At 37.7% G+C, this 19,200-nt stretch overlaps 1 protein-coding gene across 3 annotated transcripts in view; it reads right to left on the minus strand.

The window, feature by feature from the left end:
* LOC149811726 (transcription factor bHLH129-like) overlaps nucleotides 1-19,000 on the minus strand; it is a 59,249-nt gene extending 40,249 nt beyond the window's left edge. For 2 of the 3 annotated variants that reach the window (XR_016428627.1, XM_089993974.1), the window contains exon 1: nucleotides 18,226-19,000. Coding sequence is in view for 1 of the 3 variants with exons in the window: in XM_089993974.1 (XP_089850100.1) it covers nucleotides 18,226-18,724 (499 nt within the window). In the remaining 2 variants the exon portion in view is untranslated. The remainder of the gene's footprint in view (nucleotides 1-18,225) is intronic. The other variant, XR_016428628.1, reaches the window with a different exon arrangement.
* Nucleotides 19,001-19,200: the final 200 nt, after the last annotated feature.

The raw sequence follows: 19,200 nt of genomic DNA on the forward strand, positions 1-19,200 counted from the left end.
ATATTTTTTGAAATTAATAACGTTCTTGTAGTTTCTATTATGTGCCTATGCTTTCTTTCCGCAAGACCATTTTGTTGCGGAGTGTTGGGACAAGAGCGTTGGTGACAAATTTCATTTTCTTTTAAAAAGCTTTGAAAATCATTGGACATATATTCGCCTCCCGAATCGGACCTAAGAATAGATAGATTTCCCAAAAATTCATTTTTAACCATTGCATGAAACTCTTTAAAGAAGGAAAAACTTCGGATTTGCGACTTAGGAAGTAAATCCACGTAAATCGAGTGAAGTCATCAATAAAGACTACGTAATACGAAAATCTTCCTTTAGACAAAATAGGGGAAGGTCCCCACACATCGGAATGAACAAGCTCAAATGGCTGAGTGGTAAAGTAACTTCTTTGAGGAAATGGAGTAGCTTTAGATTTCCCAAAAATGCAATCTTTACAAGTCATGTGATTGTCTTTGCAAGTATTGTTCAAAAACGGAAAAAGAGACATTTTTACAAAATTTGGATGACCAAGTCTCTCATGCCAAATTCCAATACTTTTGTCTTTTACAAGATTGCAAGATGACTTAGATGGAAGCGTCAAAAAGTCCATAAAATAGAGATCACCCCTTCTATGGCCTTGCCCAATCAGCTTCCCTGACTGGAGATCCTGCACGGTGCAATCTTTAGGTGAGAAAGAGACTTGGCATCCATGATCGGTGATTTGGGAAACGGCAAAAAGATTTAAATTAATTTTTGGAACGATTCTTACTTTAGGAACGAAAAAGTTTTGAGAATTTTTGAAGTAGTGTTCCAATACTTTCAATTTTCAATGATGTTCCATCGGCCGTTGAAACATAGGAGGACATGGGTTCGGAAAAAACATTTGAAAGAGAGTTTTTATGAGATGTCATATGAAAAGAAGCACCGGAGTCTAGTATCCACATACCTGGAGGTGATGACGAGTAGGCGATGGCGGCTCCGGATGTTGAAGGAGAAGTCTTGAGAAGATGTTGGAGAACTTCGGAGATGTGATTTAGAGTTTCTTTGATATCTTCCTCTTTGGTACATTCTTCCTTCTTTGGAGAATTTTCTCCCACCGCGGCTACCTTTCCTTTAAGTTTTGGACAAACCGGTCTAATGTGTCCTGGTTCATTACAATAATGACATATTATTCCCTTTCTAGGCCCATTACTATTTTTGTTAAAATGGGGAGGTCTATATGCTTTAACGTTCGATCCGGGCCTAGTAACGGCCAAAACTTCATCACTCTTAATGCTCAAGCCAAGTCGAGTTTCTTCTTGACATATCTCGGCAAGGGCATCTTCAATAGGTAGGGCTTTGTTTCTATGGAGAAGAGATGCCCTAACTTGTTCAAATTTCGAGCGAAGTCCATGAAGAAATTGAAAAAAGTGCTCTTTTTCAATTTGTTCCCTTCTTAACTCAATGTCTTGTGGGGCTACCCATTTAGGCTCAAGAAGGGCAAGTTCATCCCAAAGAGGGGTTAGAGAGCTAAAATAGTCCCGGACACTATATCCATTTGTTTGGTGGAACGAATTTTTTCTTGACAAAAAAATTGTCGAGCAAGATCCTTTTGGATATATATACCCTTAAGGAAAAACCAAGCCTCATTGGCCCTTCTAAATTTGGCAATATTGGCACAATTTTTAAGGTCAACATTGTTCATAAACCATGCCAAAATTTTGGCATGGTTACTTTCCCAATCCTCAACTTTGGATTGATGGTCATTGATAGCTTTGATGCGCTCATCGCCATCTAAAGTTTTTTCAATCTCATTTTCGATTTTAGTGAGAACAAGAGAGAGTTCGGGAGTAGTTCCCATAACAAAACCCCAAAGTTTCTTACCTCGTAGATGATTTTCCATAGCGGAGGCCCACATGAGATAGTTGGACCCATTTAGCTTAAAAGAAAGCTCCACTTTAGAGTCACGTTCCATCGACACCAAATATACTTCCTTTCTTCAAAACTTTGAGAGGCACGTGTTCCAAGATAGCAAAAGAGAAGCCCAATCACCAACCGAGCTCTGATACCATGTAATGAAAAGAGGCGGAAGCACCAATAAAGCAAAAGGCACTCTTAAAGAGTGACCACAAGAGTCAAGAGCACAAGCACTAAAAGTGCACACACAAAACACTCAAAAGTGAAAATGACTTAAAGTCATAAGTTGGATATTATTGAAGAAAGAAAGAGAAGGGTGAAAACCCATACTTACAAGAGGAGAATACCTCCTCTATTTATAGAGGAGGGAGGCTCAAAGAAGGGACCACAAGGGGGCTCCCTTGTAGTCGTTGGGAGCCCCAACGGTCAGAAATCTGACCGTTGGGGCCCCAACGACTACAAGTGTGGAGCCCCTTGTGGTCTTACAAAAAGGAAAAAATAAAAAGTAAAAAAGGTAAAAAGGAAAAAGAAAAAAAGTAAAAAAGAAAAAATACATGGGTGGTTTTACAAGAATACCCCTATCGGGTATTTCACTAAAACAGAAACCGTATATATATACATATATGTATATATATACTTATATATATACGGATGTATATATATATATATAAGTATATGTATATATATATATATATATATACATATTTTAACACCAGCATGACTGTTTTTACAAACTTTGTAAACTGTACTTTTGCCCTTGCAGAAAGGGGGTCCAGGGGCTCCCGTTGTGCGGTCAGTGGGCGGGGGTCCAGGGGGGCAGCGCCCCCCGGAATTTTTTTGGGGGGGCTTATGTTTGAGACTCATGCTATATATATATATATATATATATATATTTAAATATATAAAAAGATCATTTTTTTCTCCTAAAATGGACAAAAATAAACTCGGTCAACGTTGACCGAGTCCAAAACATGGACGGACTAGGCCCCGGTGCGTTGACCGAATCTGACTCTTTGTTGACCGAGTCCGGCCCGTGTCCATGTCCGCACCCGTGTCGGGGCGTGTCGACGCGGGTGCGTCGACCCCCTAGTCGAGTCCGTGTGACATAGATCACCACAGGGTATTAATCATAAGATTTCATACTAATGATAAAGAAAGTTGCAGGAAAATAATATTTGTTTTGGGCTAGATTGGACACAGTTCTCAACAACCACAATGGACGATCACAATGATCCACGAACTCAACTTCACATGCACAAAAAACAGCACCAAGACTTCACGTCAATGCCCATAAACAGCAACACCAGAAAGCATGATACGGGGACGAAAACTTCACAACACGAACAACGAACTAGAAGAGTTTTCACATGCCTTCTCTAAACGAACCAGTCTTCTTCCCTTTTCAAACACCCCCTCCAACCATTTTTCTTCCAGGATTTTCTTTAAAATAACAAAAGCTAAAGGGGTTGGTCGACCTCCCTTGGGGTTCTTAAACCCTACGGGAGAGGCCTCATAATTGTGAGGAGCTCTTCCCAAAGATGCTGCCCAAATTGACCACTCACAAGGCTTAATTTGAAAATGACCATTTAAAACCTTCCAACAGCCATTTAAACTTTTTGAGTCAAACTGGAATTTAAATGAGGGTCATGGTTGTCCTAAAGTGGTGTCACCTAGGGTTCTAATTGGTTTGGATCTTAGGTAAGATCTAAACAGCAATATTAATTGGAACCCACACAAAAAGTTTTAAAAATTATTTAGACAAAAAAAGAAAACTACCCTATATCCCCATACACTGTCTAGTGCCACAAAAAGATCCTACAAGGCACTAGAACTATCCGAATCATTAGAATCTAACACCTAAAAATAAAAATAAAAGAAATATCTAATATGATTCCTTAATTTGACAAAATGGAATCGAAAATAAAAAATGCAATTTTTAAGAAGGTCAAAACAAAAATCTTAGAAATTGAAATACGACAATCATAATGGATTTTGTTTTTCAGAGATCCAATTGGACTCGAATAGTCCTACATGTCATTGGATCTGCAGGGTATCGCATCCTGGATCGGGTCTGGTGAGTTGGATTTGGATCCAACTCATCTTCACTGAATTGATGATCCAGATGCTCTGCATCACACAGCATAATGGCAAATCTGATCAAGTTTGCTTATATGCTGAAATCAGCAATGTCAATTAGATCAAAATCTCATCCAATCAATATTTTTCCAGAATATGAACAAAAATCATTAAATACCAAGATCGACAAGGCTATATATATATATATATATATATATATATATATATATATATATATATATATATATATATATATATATTCAACATGTATGGTCAACACGAAGGGAAAATCTACATTTATGCAAATACATGCATATATGCCTAAAAATCGACATTATATATATTTATATATATTATTTTGGAATTTGATTTCCCTTCTTTTCTATAATACTTATACATGAACAAGATTTAAACATATTTCTTCCCGTAAGAACCTAGAGAGAAACCTGTACCTTAATCGTAGCATAGAAAGATCGGAAAATCGATGAATGTATGGTGAAAAATGAATTATATTCTTCTTTTCCTCCCTTTCTCTCTTCCTTCTCTATTTTCTTTCCTCTTTTTTTCTCTTTTTTCTTTTCTCTTTTTTCTTTTCTCTCTCCCCCACATAAATTTTGGGTTCTCTCCCTCTCTAACTCTCTCCTCTCTTTAGAATCACGATTTCTAGAGAGAGAGGAAACCAACCCCATTTTTATATGTTGTCTAAAGTTTTAACTTCTTTATTTTAATATTTTCCTTTTTATTTTTTTAAACTTAGATTTATCTAGAGGGTGGTGTCCCCTCTAGAGAGCTCTTCTAGATATTATCTCCTAATTTTAAATTTTTTTATTGTTTTATTAAATATAATATTCAAGGAATATTCCAAAGGGTGTCGCCCCCTTTGGAAGACTCTATAGAGTAGAGTTCTAACCCAATTTAAATTTTAAATTGATTTTAAAGTTTTAAATTGGCTATATATGACTTTTGAATCCATATCTAGATCTAATATCCAAATCCATATGGATCCTACCCGGACCAAAACCTAGTTAATATGGATCCCAGACTAGGTCTAAATCCATACTAGCTTGGATCATACGTAGTGGATATAGTCTAATCCAATCCAAAAAAAGGCAAAAATAGAGGCGGATCATTTTTTAAAAATGCGATTTTCGAGCCAACGGTAACCCGATTTCAGAAAAACAGGACACCAACGTGCTTAGAATTACGAGGTGTATCTAACGATATACATGCTTGATTTTTGCCTTCGAATTTGGCCTGAATTTTGCTCAATTTTTTCTCAAATTTAAAGATTAAAAATGAAATAATTCTCAAATTATAATTAGCTCATCTAGGTCTTGTCAATGGGCTCTGGGCCTTGCTCAGACCCAACTGACGTCACCTATTTTTAAATATATTTTCTATAATTTTTATTAATTTATTTTGACCTAAATTTCAAAATTTCAATTTCTAATTCCATAAATTTTCATGCATATCATCATATTGTGTTTGATTTATTTCATTTGATTTTCAAAATTCCAAAATTTATAAAAATTCTTTTAGAAAACCCTGATTTCAAGGTCATTAGGGGCATTTTGGTCATTTTGACCCCAATTTCGAATTTTCAAGTTTATTTTCAAAATGTATTCATTATTTCTCATGTTTATATCAAAGGGGTTATGAATCTGGGTTTATATCTGAATAATATCTGATAATTTCCCATATTTTCGGATAAATATGGGTAGTGGTTATGCATATCGACCCATGTGCACTCATCCAGTCTGTGATGTTGCCAACGCAACTTCATGAACAAGATCGTCCTACTACGAAGTGTCCTCTCTTGGCGATCCACAATCTCCATCGGTCTCTCCTATATCGTCAAGTCAGGTTGTACATCGACCGCCTTATAATGAATCACATGTGAAGGGTCAGACACATACTTCCTTAAGCATCGAAACGTGAAAGACGTTGTGGATTTGGGAAAACTGAGAAGGAAGCGTCACATGGTAAGCTGACTCGCCAACGCGCTCAAGAATCTCGAAAAGGTCCAACGAACCGAGGGCTCAACTTCCCTTTCTTCCTAAACCTGAACACACTCTTCGTAGGTGAGATCCGAATAAACACGTGATCGCCCACGGCAAAACTAAACTACTTACACCGCTGATCGGCGTAGCTCTTCTGCCTGCTCTGTGCTGCAACCAAACATTGCTGGATAAACCGCACCTAGTTCGAGTAGTGTTAGATAGCCTCTAGAGACTTTACTGCTCGCACTCTAACCTCATCTCAGCACACCAGTGATCTACATGGTCTACCATAGAGAGCTTCGTACGGAGCCATACCAATACTAACATGATAATTGTTGTTGTACGAGAACTCTGCAAGCTTCACATGTCTATCTCACTCTCCTGCTCAGTCCAACGTGCACGCTCTAAGCATATCTTTAAGCGTCTATATCGTGCACTTTGTTTGTCCGTCAGTCTGTAGGTAAAACGTCATGCTGAACTTCAACGTAATACCTAAGGCCTTCTGCAACTGGCACCAGAAACGAGATGTGAAACGCAGGTTTCGGTCTGACACGATCGAATGTAGCACTGCATGAAGTCGAATAATTTCATCCACATAAAGATTTGCTAGGCTCTCTAGACTCTGTCTCACCCTGATAGGCAAAAAATAGGCACTCTTCATCAAACTGTCCACAATCACCCAAATGGCATCATGTTGATGAGGGATCATCATCGAGATGTCAGCCCACTTCCACTTAGGGATGTCCAAAGGCTGAAAAAGCCCACCAAGTCTTTGATACTCGATCTTCACCTGTTGGCAGGTGAGACACCGAGAAACAAACTCCGCAATATCATGTTTCATCCCGTTCCACCAATATGTCCTCTGGAGATCCTTGAATATCTTGGTAGAACCAAGGTGAACAAAATGCTTCAACCTGTGGGCCTCAATTATCAACTCTTCTCACAGTGCCTTTAGAACCCACCACCTGTCTCCAAACATAATAGTCTCATTCTCCTCACAACGGAACTGCGCATCTAAATTCTTGGCACTCACACATAACTTGTCGAAATCTGAATTGGCCGACTGAAGTTTCTTAATACGGTCTATAATCTTAGGTTGCGCCTTCATCCCAGCATAAAGGATGCGTCCGAAATCGTCTGTAAACGACTGCTACCTGGCGAACTTCGCAATCAAGTCCCAATTGTGACCAATCAAGTTGACTACCGTAACTGAAGTCTTCCTGCTCAACGCGTCTACCACTACACTAGCCTTACTAGGGTGGTAGGCGATGGTGAACTCATAGTCCTTAAAGAACTCTAACCACCTGCGCTGCCTCAAATTCAAATTTTGCTACGTAAAAATGTACATAAGGCTCTTGTGATCAAAAAGGACCTCGAATTGTTCCTCATACAAGTAGTGATGCCAGATCTTCAGCGCGAAGACAAAAGTCGTTAACTCCAAGTCATGCATGGGGTAGTTCTTCTCGTGTACCTTCAGCTGCTGAGAAGCGTACGTGATGACCTTCCCGTATTGCATCAAGAAACAGCTCAGTCTGGTCCCCAAAGCATCGTTGTACACTACGAAGCCTCCCATCCCAGAAAGCAAAGACACCACCGAGGCTAAGGTCAACCACCTCTTCATCTACTCGAAGCTCTCCTTATACTGAAGTGACCAAACAAAACTCACCCCTTTTGTAAAAGCCGAGTCATAGGAGCAGCTATACGAGAGAAGTCTTGTATGAATCGGCGGTAGTAACCTGCCAATCCCAAGAAACTCTTGATCTCTGAAACTGTCTTCGGTTGCTCCCAAGACAACATTGCCTCCACCTTTCTTGAATCCACCTCAATGCCCAGACTCCACCTTTCTTGGATCCACCTCAATGCCCTTCTTTGAGATCACGTGGCCGAGGAACATCACCCTGTCAAGCCAAAACTCACACTTCAAAAACTTAGCATACAACTTATGTTCTCTCAGTATCTGCAACACAATTCGCAGATGCTCTCGGTGCTCCTGTACGCTTTCATAATAGATCAGAATGTCATCAATAAACACAATGACAAATGAATTCAGCCACAAACGGAAGACCTGATTCATAAAGTCCATAAACGTCGCAGGGGCATTGGTGAGTCCAAAAGACATCACCGAAAACTTGTAGTGCCCATATCTGAACCTAAACGCAGTCTTCAGAATATCCTCTGCCTTAATCCACAACTGATGGTACCCGAAACAAAGATCGATCTTAGAGAACACCTTTGTTGTACGCAACTGATCGAACAAGTCATCAATCATGCACAAAAAGTACTTGTGCTTCACGGTAACCTGATTAAGCTACCGTCTATGCAGAGTCGCATGGACCCATCCTTTTTCTTAACAAATAAGACTGGTGCACCTCAAGGTGACACACTCGGCCTGATGAAACCCTTGTCAAGAAGTTCCTACAGCTACTTCTTAAGCTCAACCAGCTCTACACGTGCCATGCGATACGGCGCGCGCGATACTGAGGTCACGTCAAGCACTAACTCGATCTCCGGGTAAGGTGGCAAACCCGGCAAATCCTCTAGAAAGACATCCGGAAACTCGCGAACCACATCCAACTGCTCCAAAGGTATTGCCTGACTGTCCGTAGCAGACACACTGGCCAAGAACACCTTACAGTCGTGCTTGTTGTACTTTGAGATCTTTATTGCTGAAACGATCTTCTCCTCACTCAGAAGCCTAGTCGCCTTAAACACCAACGCATACAAGTCGAGGCGCTCCAACAAAACCTTTTTCCCCTAACACTGAAGAGTTGCATTGTGTCTAAACAACCAGTCCATACCAGAATGACATCATAGAAAGTCATGTCCAGTATGACTAGGTCGACAGACAACTCATGCCTCTCGATGACCACTCGAACTGTAGCATCCCACAACGAGTAGACACATCCATCGGAGACCACGTCAAGAGTCTTCTCTAGGCTAGATAGAACGAGGTCAAGCAATCTCACAAAAGACGAAGAAATAAACAAATGAGTAGCCCCCGAATCAAACATAACACAAGCAAGATGGTCAGCGACTATGAATATACCTTCGATCAAGTCGGTTTGATCACCCTGCTCAGTAGTTGTGGCAGCGTAAACTCTCTCGTTCGTCTTTTGTTGTGCATGTTGTTGAAGTCTATGTTGTTACTGTTGCTGACTGCACTACGCCGTCAACTTGTTCGGGCAGTATGTAGCGATGTGAACTGGTTGTTGGCACTGATAGCAGACCCCCTTAAAGAGGGAACAAGAGCCCTGAGGATGGCTCTTGTTGCACCTCAACATGGTATTCGAATCTATAAGCATACATAATCAAATCAAAACATATAATTGGATACATAATCATGCAGCTAACATGAATATGAGCCTGAACATGGAAAAATTGTTCAGATTCACATGCTCTCAAATGTCGGCAAATCATGTCAAATTGCACATACACGAAACATTAGCAAATCTGATCAAATTGCAAACACAACATACTAGTAAATTTGATCTGATGGCAAGCACACAGCATATCTGCCAATCCGATCGGATTGCTTATACTCAACATATCGACAGTTTGATCAGATTTCACATGCACAACACATTTCTAAATCTGATCAGATTGCAGAAGCACAAAACATTAGCAAATTTGATCAGAATGCACATGCACAAACATTGTCAAATCTAATCAAATTGCACAAACACAAAACTTTAGCAAATCTGATCAGAATGCACATGCACACACATTGCCACACAAAACATTGGCAACTCTGATCAGAATACACAAGCACACACATTGGCAAATCCGATCAGATTGCAAGTACAACACATATTGGGAAATCTGATTAGATTGCTCACTCACAGCACACTAGCAAATCTGATCAGATTACTAGCACAAAACACATCTGTCAATCTGATCAGATTGCTCACACACCACATATTGGCAGTCTGATCAGCTAGCACACGTACACACATCGGCAGTCTAATCAAATTGCAGATGTACACACATCAATAGTCTGATTAGATTGCACATGCACACACATCGGCAGTCCGATCCGATTGAATATGTTCAACATAGTGGCAGATCTAATCTGATTACATCAGTGTTATAAAAAGCGTTGAGGCATAGCGAGGCGCTCCACCAAAAACCAAGGCAAGGTGTAAGCCTTGAGGCGTAAAGCGTAAGCCTCAAATATTTTTTTGGAAACTTTAAAAAAATTATAAAAAATTATAAAAAAAAAATATCTAAAAATATAAAGAAATAAAGAAATGCTTTATTGATGAAATAACAACCAATAAGAAATAGAAAATCTCAAATAAGTAATAAAAAATATGAGATTAACATATAAAAGTAACTAAAAATTGATTACATAACTGGAAAATATATGAGATTAACCAACAAAAGTGAAAATATACTAAGAAACTGATTACATAACTGAAATAACTGAAAAATATATGAGATTAACCTACAAAAGTTAAAATATATGAGATTATTCTAAAAAATATGTGATTAACATATAAAAGTAACTAAAAAATCATTACATAACTAGAAAATATATGAGATTAACCAACAAAAGATAAAATATACTAAGAAACTGATTACATAACTGGAAAATATATGAGATTAACCAACAAAAGTTAAAATATGAGATTATTTTAAAAATATGAGATTAACATATAAAAGTAACTAAAAATTTGATTACATAACTGGAAAATATATGAGATTAACAAACAAAAGTTAAAATATACTAAGAAACTGATTACATAACTAAAATAACTGGAAAATATATGAGATTAACCTACAAAAGTTAAAATATATGAGATTATTCTAAAAAATATGAGATTAACATATAAAAGTAACTAAAAAATGATTACATAACTGGAAAATATATGAGATTAACCAACAAAAGTTAAAATATATTAAGAAACTAATTACATAACTGAAATAACTGAAAAATATACGAGATTAACCAACAAAAGTTAAAATATAGTAATATACTAAGAAACTGATTACATAACTGAAATAACTGGAAAATATATGAGATTAACCTACAAAAATCTTGTTGATCATGTCTAAGAAATCTTGTTGTAAAAAAAAAAACGCCTTGAGGCACAGAGGGTCGCGCCTTAAGGCGCGTTTTTTATAACACTGGATTGCATACACATAACATAGTACAGATCTGATCTGATTACACATACGCATCACAGTGGCAGATCGAATCAGATTTCACTCACGCAACATCTCAGCAAGTCTAATAACAGACTCAAAAATTAACATATAGGCAAATCTAATAACACATAAAAAATAACATATAGGCAAATCTAATTACAGCATCAAAAATAGCATATGGCAAGTCTCATAACAGCATCAAGAATAACATATTGACAGACCTGATAACAACATAAAGAAATAACATATTAGCATGGCGGATCAGACTCACACACAGCATGTAGGCAAGTCTGATCAGACTCCTCACGCCTAGCAAATTGGCAGATCTGATTAGACTGCTCAAACACAACGTAATGGCAGATCTGATCAGATTTTGCTTATATGCTGAAATTGGCAAATCTAATCAGATCAAAATCTGATCAATATTTTTCTAGAACATGAACAAAAATCATCAAATACCAAGATCGACAAGGCTATATATATATATATATATATATATATATATATATATATTCGCATGTCTGGTCAACACGAAGGGAAAATTGACATCTATGCAAATACATGCACATATGCCTAAAAATCGACATTGAATATATTTATATATATTATTTTGGAATCTGATTTCTCTTCTTTCCTCTAATACTTATACATGAACTAGATTTAAACATATTTCTTCCCATAAGAACCTAAAGAGAAACCCATACCTTAATCGTAGCTTAAAAAGATCGAAAATTTGACAAATGTATGGTGAAAATTGGATTTTCTTCTTTTTTTCTTTCCTTTCTCTCTTCCTTCTCTCTTTTCTTTCCTCTCCTTTTTTTCTCTTTTTTCTTTTCTCTTTTTCTTTCTCTCTCTCCCCCGAGTTTGGGGTTCTCTAACTCTCTCCCTCTCTCTCTAGAATCACAATTTCTAGAGAGAGAGGAGACCAACCCTCTTTTTATATGTTTTCTAAAGTTTTATCTTCTTTATTTTAATATTTTCCTTTTTTATTTTTTTAATCTTAGATTTATCTAGAGGGTGACGTCCCCACTAGAGAGCTCTTTAGAGAGTAGAGTTCTACCAAACCTCTTCTAGATATTATCTTATAATTTTATTATAATTTTATTATAATTTTATTATAATTTTATTATAATTTTATTATAATTTTATTATTTTATTTAATATAATATTCAAAGAATATTCCAGAGGGTCTCACCCCCTCTGGAAGACTTCATAGAATAGAGTTCTAACCCAATTTAAATTTTAAATTGGACATATACGGATTTTGGATCTAGATCTAGATCCAAGATCCAAATCCATATGGATCCTACCTTAACCAAACCCTAGTTAATATGGATCCTAGACTGAGTCCAGATCCATATTAGCTTGGATCAAACGGAGTGGATTCATTCTGATCCAATCTAGAAAAAGGCAAAAATAGAGGCAGTCATTTTTTAAAAATGTGATTTTCGAGCCAACCGTAACCAGATTTCACAAAAAATAGGACACCAACTTGCTCAGAATTACGAGGCACATCTAACGATATACATACCTGATTTTCGCCTCCAAATTTTGCTTGAATTTAACCTGAATTTCACTCGAGTTTTACTCAAAATTAAAGGTTAAAACAAAAAATTCTCAAATTATAATTAGCTCATCTAGGTCTTGTCAGTGGGCTCTGGGCTACACCCAAACCCAGCTGATGTCACCTATTTTTAAATATATTTTCCATGATTTTTATTAATTTAATTAAATATTAAATTAAAAAATCATACTTTTTGAAATTAAAAATCATGAAAAAATATGCGATATTACATAGACAAATGGAGAAGTCGGCCCTCAAGAGGCCTTTAAAAAACGGTATCGTATGATATGGCATGATACAGGGGTGTATCGTACGGTACACCTGATATATGTGTGATACACACTCAGTATCATGATACAAGTGTGTATCATATCGTATTTTCAAAAAATATGTATTGTACCATATCATAATATACAGTACGATACTTACAACACTGGTTTTTCATATAAAAATATGGAAGTGATGTGTCCCAAATAGCACCGGTGCATAGTTTGTGCAGAAAAAGGCATGCACACATGTGTATTAGAAACATCCCAAGATCTCAAAATATTGGAAAATATCAAGAAAATTTTGCACTTTGATTTTTTTATTTCATTTCAATGTCAACAAAGTGTTTGATTGACACCTCATTTTTTTCCACCTTATTGAACTTTCAACATATTTATTTTATATTCTTGCAAAACATTAACAAGATGTAACTTTCTTATTTTGAGATTTTAATATATTTTTCTTTTAGAAAATTGCAAAGATTCTTTTGGAAAAATTATTATTTTTGAAATCTCTCAGGAAATAGCTTCACCATAAAATTGCTTGAGTTATAGCTCATCCACTTTGTTTATTGTCCTACAGGGCTACCTGCAACTGGTTACCAAACAAAAGAACAACTCATTTCTCCCTTGTCTTGCTCCATCTTGCTTTTCTAATTGAAGCAAGCCACTTTAATACAGGTACACAGTCTAGATGGAAATTACTTCTTCTTTCTATAAGTTAGGTGAAGAAGATCCAGAGTGAGTTTGCAAGCAGACGTACCACCTTTTCGAATAAAATTGCAGTGGTCTTAATAACAAACATAATTGGAAGGTCCATACGAATGCAAATTTTTCAAAAGATCTTTGAATGGATATCCTAAAGGATCCAGCAATAAATGGAGAATATTAGTTCACATAGCCAAGAAATGATGGGGCACTTCCACTCTTCTATTGCCGTTACTTCTGCTTCTCCATCCATATGGCCATCCCCCATTCCAGTGCTCAAGGGATATGATTTATTGCATGAGCAAACATAAATTGCAACTAATTAACTTTATTTGAGATAAGGCAAACCAAGGAACTAATCAAAGTTTTCCTTTTTTTTCGCTAATACACACACACGATTGGCCATATATGATTGACTGTTAAAGTGGCTCCTTTTATCTTCTCGCACACACAAAGGTGGCACTATTTACTAAAAAGGACAGTATAGTTCACCACCTTTTCTTAGAGTTGGAGGTGAATACTGAAACTACTTTAAAGTTACAGAAAATTCTTCTGTGCGACAAGCTAGTTAGGTTGTCAGAAATCTCCCATCTCGATTGGATCCATCAACAAACTTCCAAATTATCTTGATTAAGGAACTAATGGATAGACCAAAACTTTATTTGAACATTTAAACAAAAGAAAAACTCATTTATCCCTTGTCTTGCTCCATCATGCTTTTCTAATTGAAGCAAGCCACTTTACTACAGGTACAGAGTCCAGATGGAAATTACTTCTTTCTATAAGTTAGTTGAAGAAGATCCAAAGTGAGTTTGCAAGCAGATGTGCTACCTTTTGTAATAAAATTTGAGTGGTCTTAATAACAAACATAAGTGGAAGGCCCGTACGAATGCAAATTCTTCAAAAGATCTTTGAATGGATTTCCTAAAGGATCCAGCAATGAACTGACAACATTAGTTCACACGGCCAAGAAATGATGGGGCACTTCCACTCTTCTGTTGCCTTTTCCTTCAGCTTCTCCATCCCTCTGGCCATCCCCTATTCTAGTGCTCAAGGGATATGATTTCTTGCATGAGCAAACATAAATTGCAACTACTCATCTTTATTTGAGATAAGACAAACCAAGGAATTCATCAAAGTTTTCCTTTTTCTTTTTTTTTGGTAATACACACACACACACACGATTGGCCATGTATAATTGACCGTTAAAGTGGCTCCCTTTATCTTCTCGCACAAACGAAGGTGGCACTACTTACTAAAAAGTATAGTATAGTTCACCACCTTTTCTTAGAGTTGGAGGTGAATACTGAAACTACTTTAAAGTTGCAAAAAAAATCTTCTGTGGGGTAGGCTTGTTAGATTGTCAGAAACCTCCCATCTCGGTTGGATCCATCAACAAACTTCCAAATTATCTTGATTAAGGAACTAATGGATAGACCAAAACTTCATTTGAACATTTAAACAAAAGAACAAACCCATCTCCCTTGTCTTGCTCCATCTTCCATTTCTAATTGAAGCAAGACACTTTAATACATGTACAGAGTCTAGATGGAAATTAATTCTTCTTTCTATAAGTTAGGTGAAGATCCAGAGTGAGTTTGCGAGCAAACGTGTCACCTTTTATAATAAAAGTTTAGTGGCCTTAATAACAAACATAAGTGGAAGGTCCTTAAGAATGCAAATTTTTCAAAAGATCTTTGAATGGATTTCCTTAAGGATCCAACAATGAACCGAGAATATTAGTTCATACGGCCAAGAAATGATGGGGCACTTCCACTCTTCTGTTGCCTTTGCCTTCTGCTTGCTTCTCCATCCTTCTGGCCATCCCCTATTCCAGTGCTCAGGGGATATGATTTCTTGCATGAGCAAACATAAACTGAAACTACATTACATATTCATGCTTATTTCACTAGATCAAACTAAATCCAATGACACCCAACAGCATTAAATGCAGTAACCAACCCTATAGGCACCCTTATTCAAACACTAAGACAGGTTAATGTGTCATCTTTAGGAAAAGAACCATAACACAAACACCACAGGCACAGGAAATGCCGTATTAGCACCTCTCATATTATTTACGTCTTAGCACCTCTCATATTATTTAGAGCCATGTATGTCCTCTAGTAAAAGAGGACATCCTTGTCATAAAGGCAAGCTGCACATAAATAGGTACATGCATCCACACAAGAGACATGCATGCACCCATAAATGGTGATCCGCTATGTCACTTGGGTACGGGTACGGGTACGGGTACGGGTGCGGGTGCGGGTGCAGGTGCGGGTGTGGGTGCGGAAGAGGGTGCGGGTGCGGGTGCGGGTGCGGGTGCAGGAATGGGTGCGACATGGCAATTCCAAAAAATGTGGGTATGGGGACACGACTATATATATATATATATATATATATATATATATATATATATATATATATATATATATATATATATATATATATATATATATATATATATATATATATATATATATATATATATTAAGCATCATATAAATACAAAATAAACTGAATATAATCTAAATATAAATTTTATATCTAAAATATATATTATATCCTGAAAATATAAAATTATAAACCGAAAATATAATTATAAATTATAAATTAAATACAAACTTGTATGTACGGAAGATAAAATGGTGTGTCCAAGTGTCGATGCATGTCGACACGGGGATACATGTGTTGACACGGGGATACGGGTGTCGATACGGGGATACGCGTGTCGACACGGATATGGAGGGCAAAATGGAGTGTTTGGGTACCATAGGTGATCCACATAAATTCATAATGAGATTACGACAGAGAAAGATAAATGGAAGGGGCCTCACATCATAAGGTTAGCATCTATGTCACATGGGTGCAGGTGCGGGGGTGCGGCACTTTCAAAAAACTTGGGTGCGGGGGTGCGGCAAAAATTATATATATATATATATATATATATATATATATATATATATATATATATATATATATATATATATATATATATAAAGTCCAAAAGTTGGACATAAATGACCTTGGGTGTAGTCAACACACCCAGGGTCAGGTTGACCACACCGAGTGCCGCACGCGCACCTGCATTGCGTCGACGCGGGTGCGGCACCCAGTTGGCCGAGTTCCTGTGACATAGGTTAGCATGTGTGGCACACACGACACATTGATTTTCTTGTTTTCTATTTCCATGCCCCAAAGGAAATTTTGCTTGTACCTATGTATTTCACTGCTAGATGTCCAAATCCCAAGGCCAGCTGATCAAATTAACCACGGGAGAAGGTAAAGTATTACTTTCGACAAGCACATAGAGGGTTATTTTGGTCGTTTGATTTAGATCAAGGTCAGAACCATCATTTAAAATTCAAATACTAGTCTTCCCATTTGTCACCCATGGATATATTGGTCATTTAAGAAAGTCCAGAATCTATATAAAATGACAACCACCCTCATGGTCTCTATTAAGAATGTCAGATGGCCTTAACCCCACGCTTACTGTGATTCCCCACAAAACAAAAGTTATGGTATTTTCTGGTAAAAACAACAACTAACTAATCTCCATATCAAGCTTTGTCAACAAACGTAAAGCTCACCCTTTCCTTGGTAATCCAGGTCTAAACTCGCCCCCTCTCAATAATGACATTAATAAAGAGTAACCATAAGAATAAATGACAAAAAGGTCATGATTTCAAACATCTCAAAACTGAAGATTGATAAAGATTAAGAGTTTTATTCAGTGTTTTTTTTAATAAAGACGTAATAAATTGGTCACTACCAGAACCAAACTGGTTCTGAACCCATATGCATTTATCATACTCTTCTATAAATGGTAATGATAAGGTGCTCCCGGAGCACTGACTCCCACCTAATAAAAACTTTAGATATTCAAATTTCTTAAGTTTTTTGTGTTGATCAGACTAGATATGATCTATAAGCATTATTTAGTAGAAAACAAGTTTTGGATCATGTGATTATAGCATACATGTATGTTTTTTAAGACCTTTAAAAATCAACGGCTCACAATATATCAAAAGTTCATGAATTAAAAAAATTTATTTTTATGTCAAAAAAACATGATCCAAAGCATGATTCCTATCAAATATACTATGTTGAGTACATCCATAAAGTTTCATTGAGAAGATACAACCTACAACCATGATTTCTAGTATGTGGGAGTAGGTATTCCCAGAGCACCGGAGCATAAGGTATTCATTTCTTTCATTTAAATTGGAAAATTAATGAAAGAAATGAATAGTAAACATGCCTTCCAATGCCAAAGCCTAAGAGAAGTTCCTTCTTTTACAAAAAAATAAAACCGCGCCCACCCCCCCAACCCACCCTCAAAATAAGGAATTCATTCACCAAAGCAATACCAACCAAGTATTCCCGAAAAGGGGAAAATCTATAGCAATCCCCAACATAGCAGAAAACCCACAACACGTGAATTTAGAATAAAGGATGGGAAAGGAAATCTATTATCTATGGCAATCCAAATTCTCAACAATAGCAAGAACACCAACAAACCAAACAGGTTAATTTTCCAAAAGAATTAAACAATGATGGGATGGGACCTTACCATTTTCCAGGTGGAGATTGGACAAGAAGCCAGCAGGAAAACTACTGTGCCTTGTGAGGGAGTTCTTGAAATTACTACTAGCCGATGCAAAATTCACCACACCCACATGGCCTAAGGTGGAAGACCCAACACCACCACCGTCACTAGCGCGAGCACAACCACCACCACCACCCTGAAAGACAACCTCCGACTCGCAGAACCCGCTCCCACCACCATATGGCTGGCCCTTCTTCGGATCCTCCTCCACCGCCGGCGGCCGGGCCTCCCTCTGGGCGGGCTCGATCTCTTCGAGATCCAGCGTGGCGGCAGACGGCGAGGCGGTGACCCGGCAGCTGGACTCGGAGGTCAGGCAGGAGGAGTGGCCGGAGAAGAACCTCCCCATCAAATTCTCGGCATGGAATTCTTCCCCTGTTCCGCTGACGAGACTCTCCAGGAACGAGCTCGGTGCGGACTTGTACCGCATCAGGCCGCTCGACATCTGCGACTGGCTCGAATACATGGTCGCCCCCCTTAAAGATGGCTCTGAGAGAGAGAGAGAGAGATGGGTTCTTGCTAAGCTTTTTCAATGAGAGGGAGTGACCATCAGAGCTGCGCAGCAACCAGCACGGACTCTATAAAGAGAAGATGGCTCTGAGAGAGAGAGAGAGAGAGACTTTTTGGCGTGTGCTTGTCGATGAAGAGGGTGGAGAAGGGTAAGAAAATTGCTTGCTTGGGGCTCTGGAGCAACCCCATCGATTCTAGAGAGAGAAACTTGGCCTCTAGAGAGAGAAAGAATGGGGCTGTATTTTCTCTTTGTGGATCTTTACCTTTTACACGAGAGACTCTTTACCACCCAAATCTAGGAGAGGATTTATCCAATTTACTCTATTTGCTACCCAAATCTAAGCGAGGATTTATCCAATTTTTCGCAACCATGGACAGAAACACTACAGGTTTACCCCCACTTTTTTCAATGCGTTGGTATGCAAGATGCCA

This window comes from Nuphar pumila, chromosome 17 (genome assembly GCF_984573655.1).
Source record: "Nuphar pumila chromosome 17, dmNupPumi1.hap1.1, whole genome shotgun sequence".
Classification (NCBI taxonomy): domain Eukaryota; kingdom Viridiplantae; phylum Streptophyta; class Magnoliopsida; order Nymphaeales; family Nymphaeaceae; genus Nuphar; species Nuphar pumila.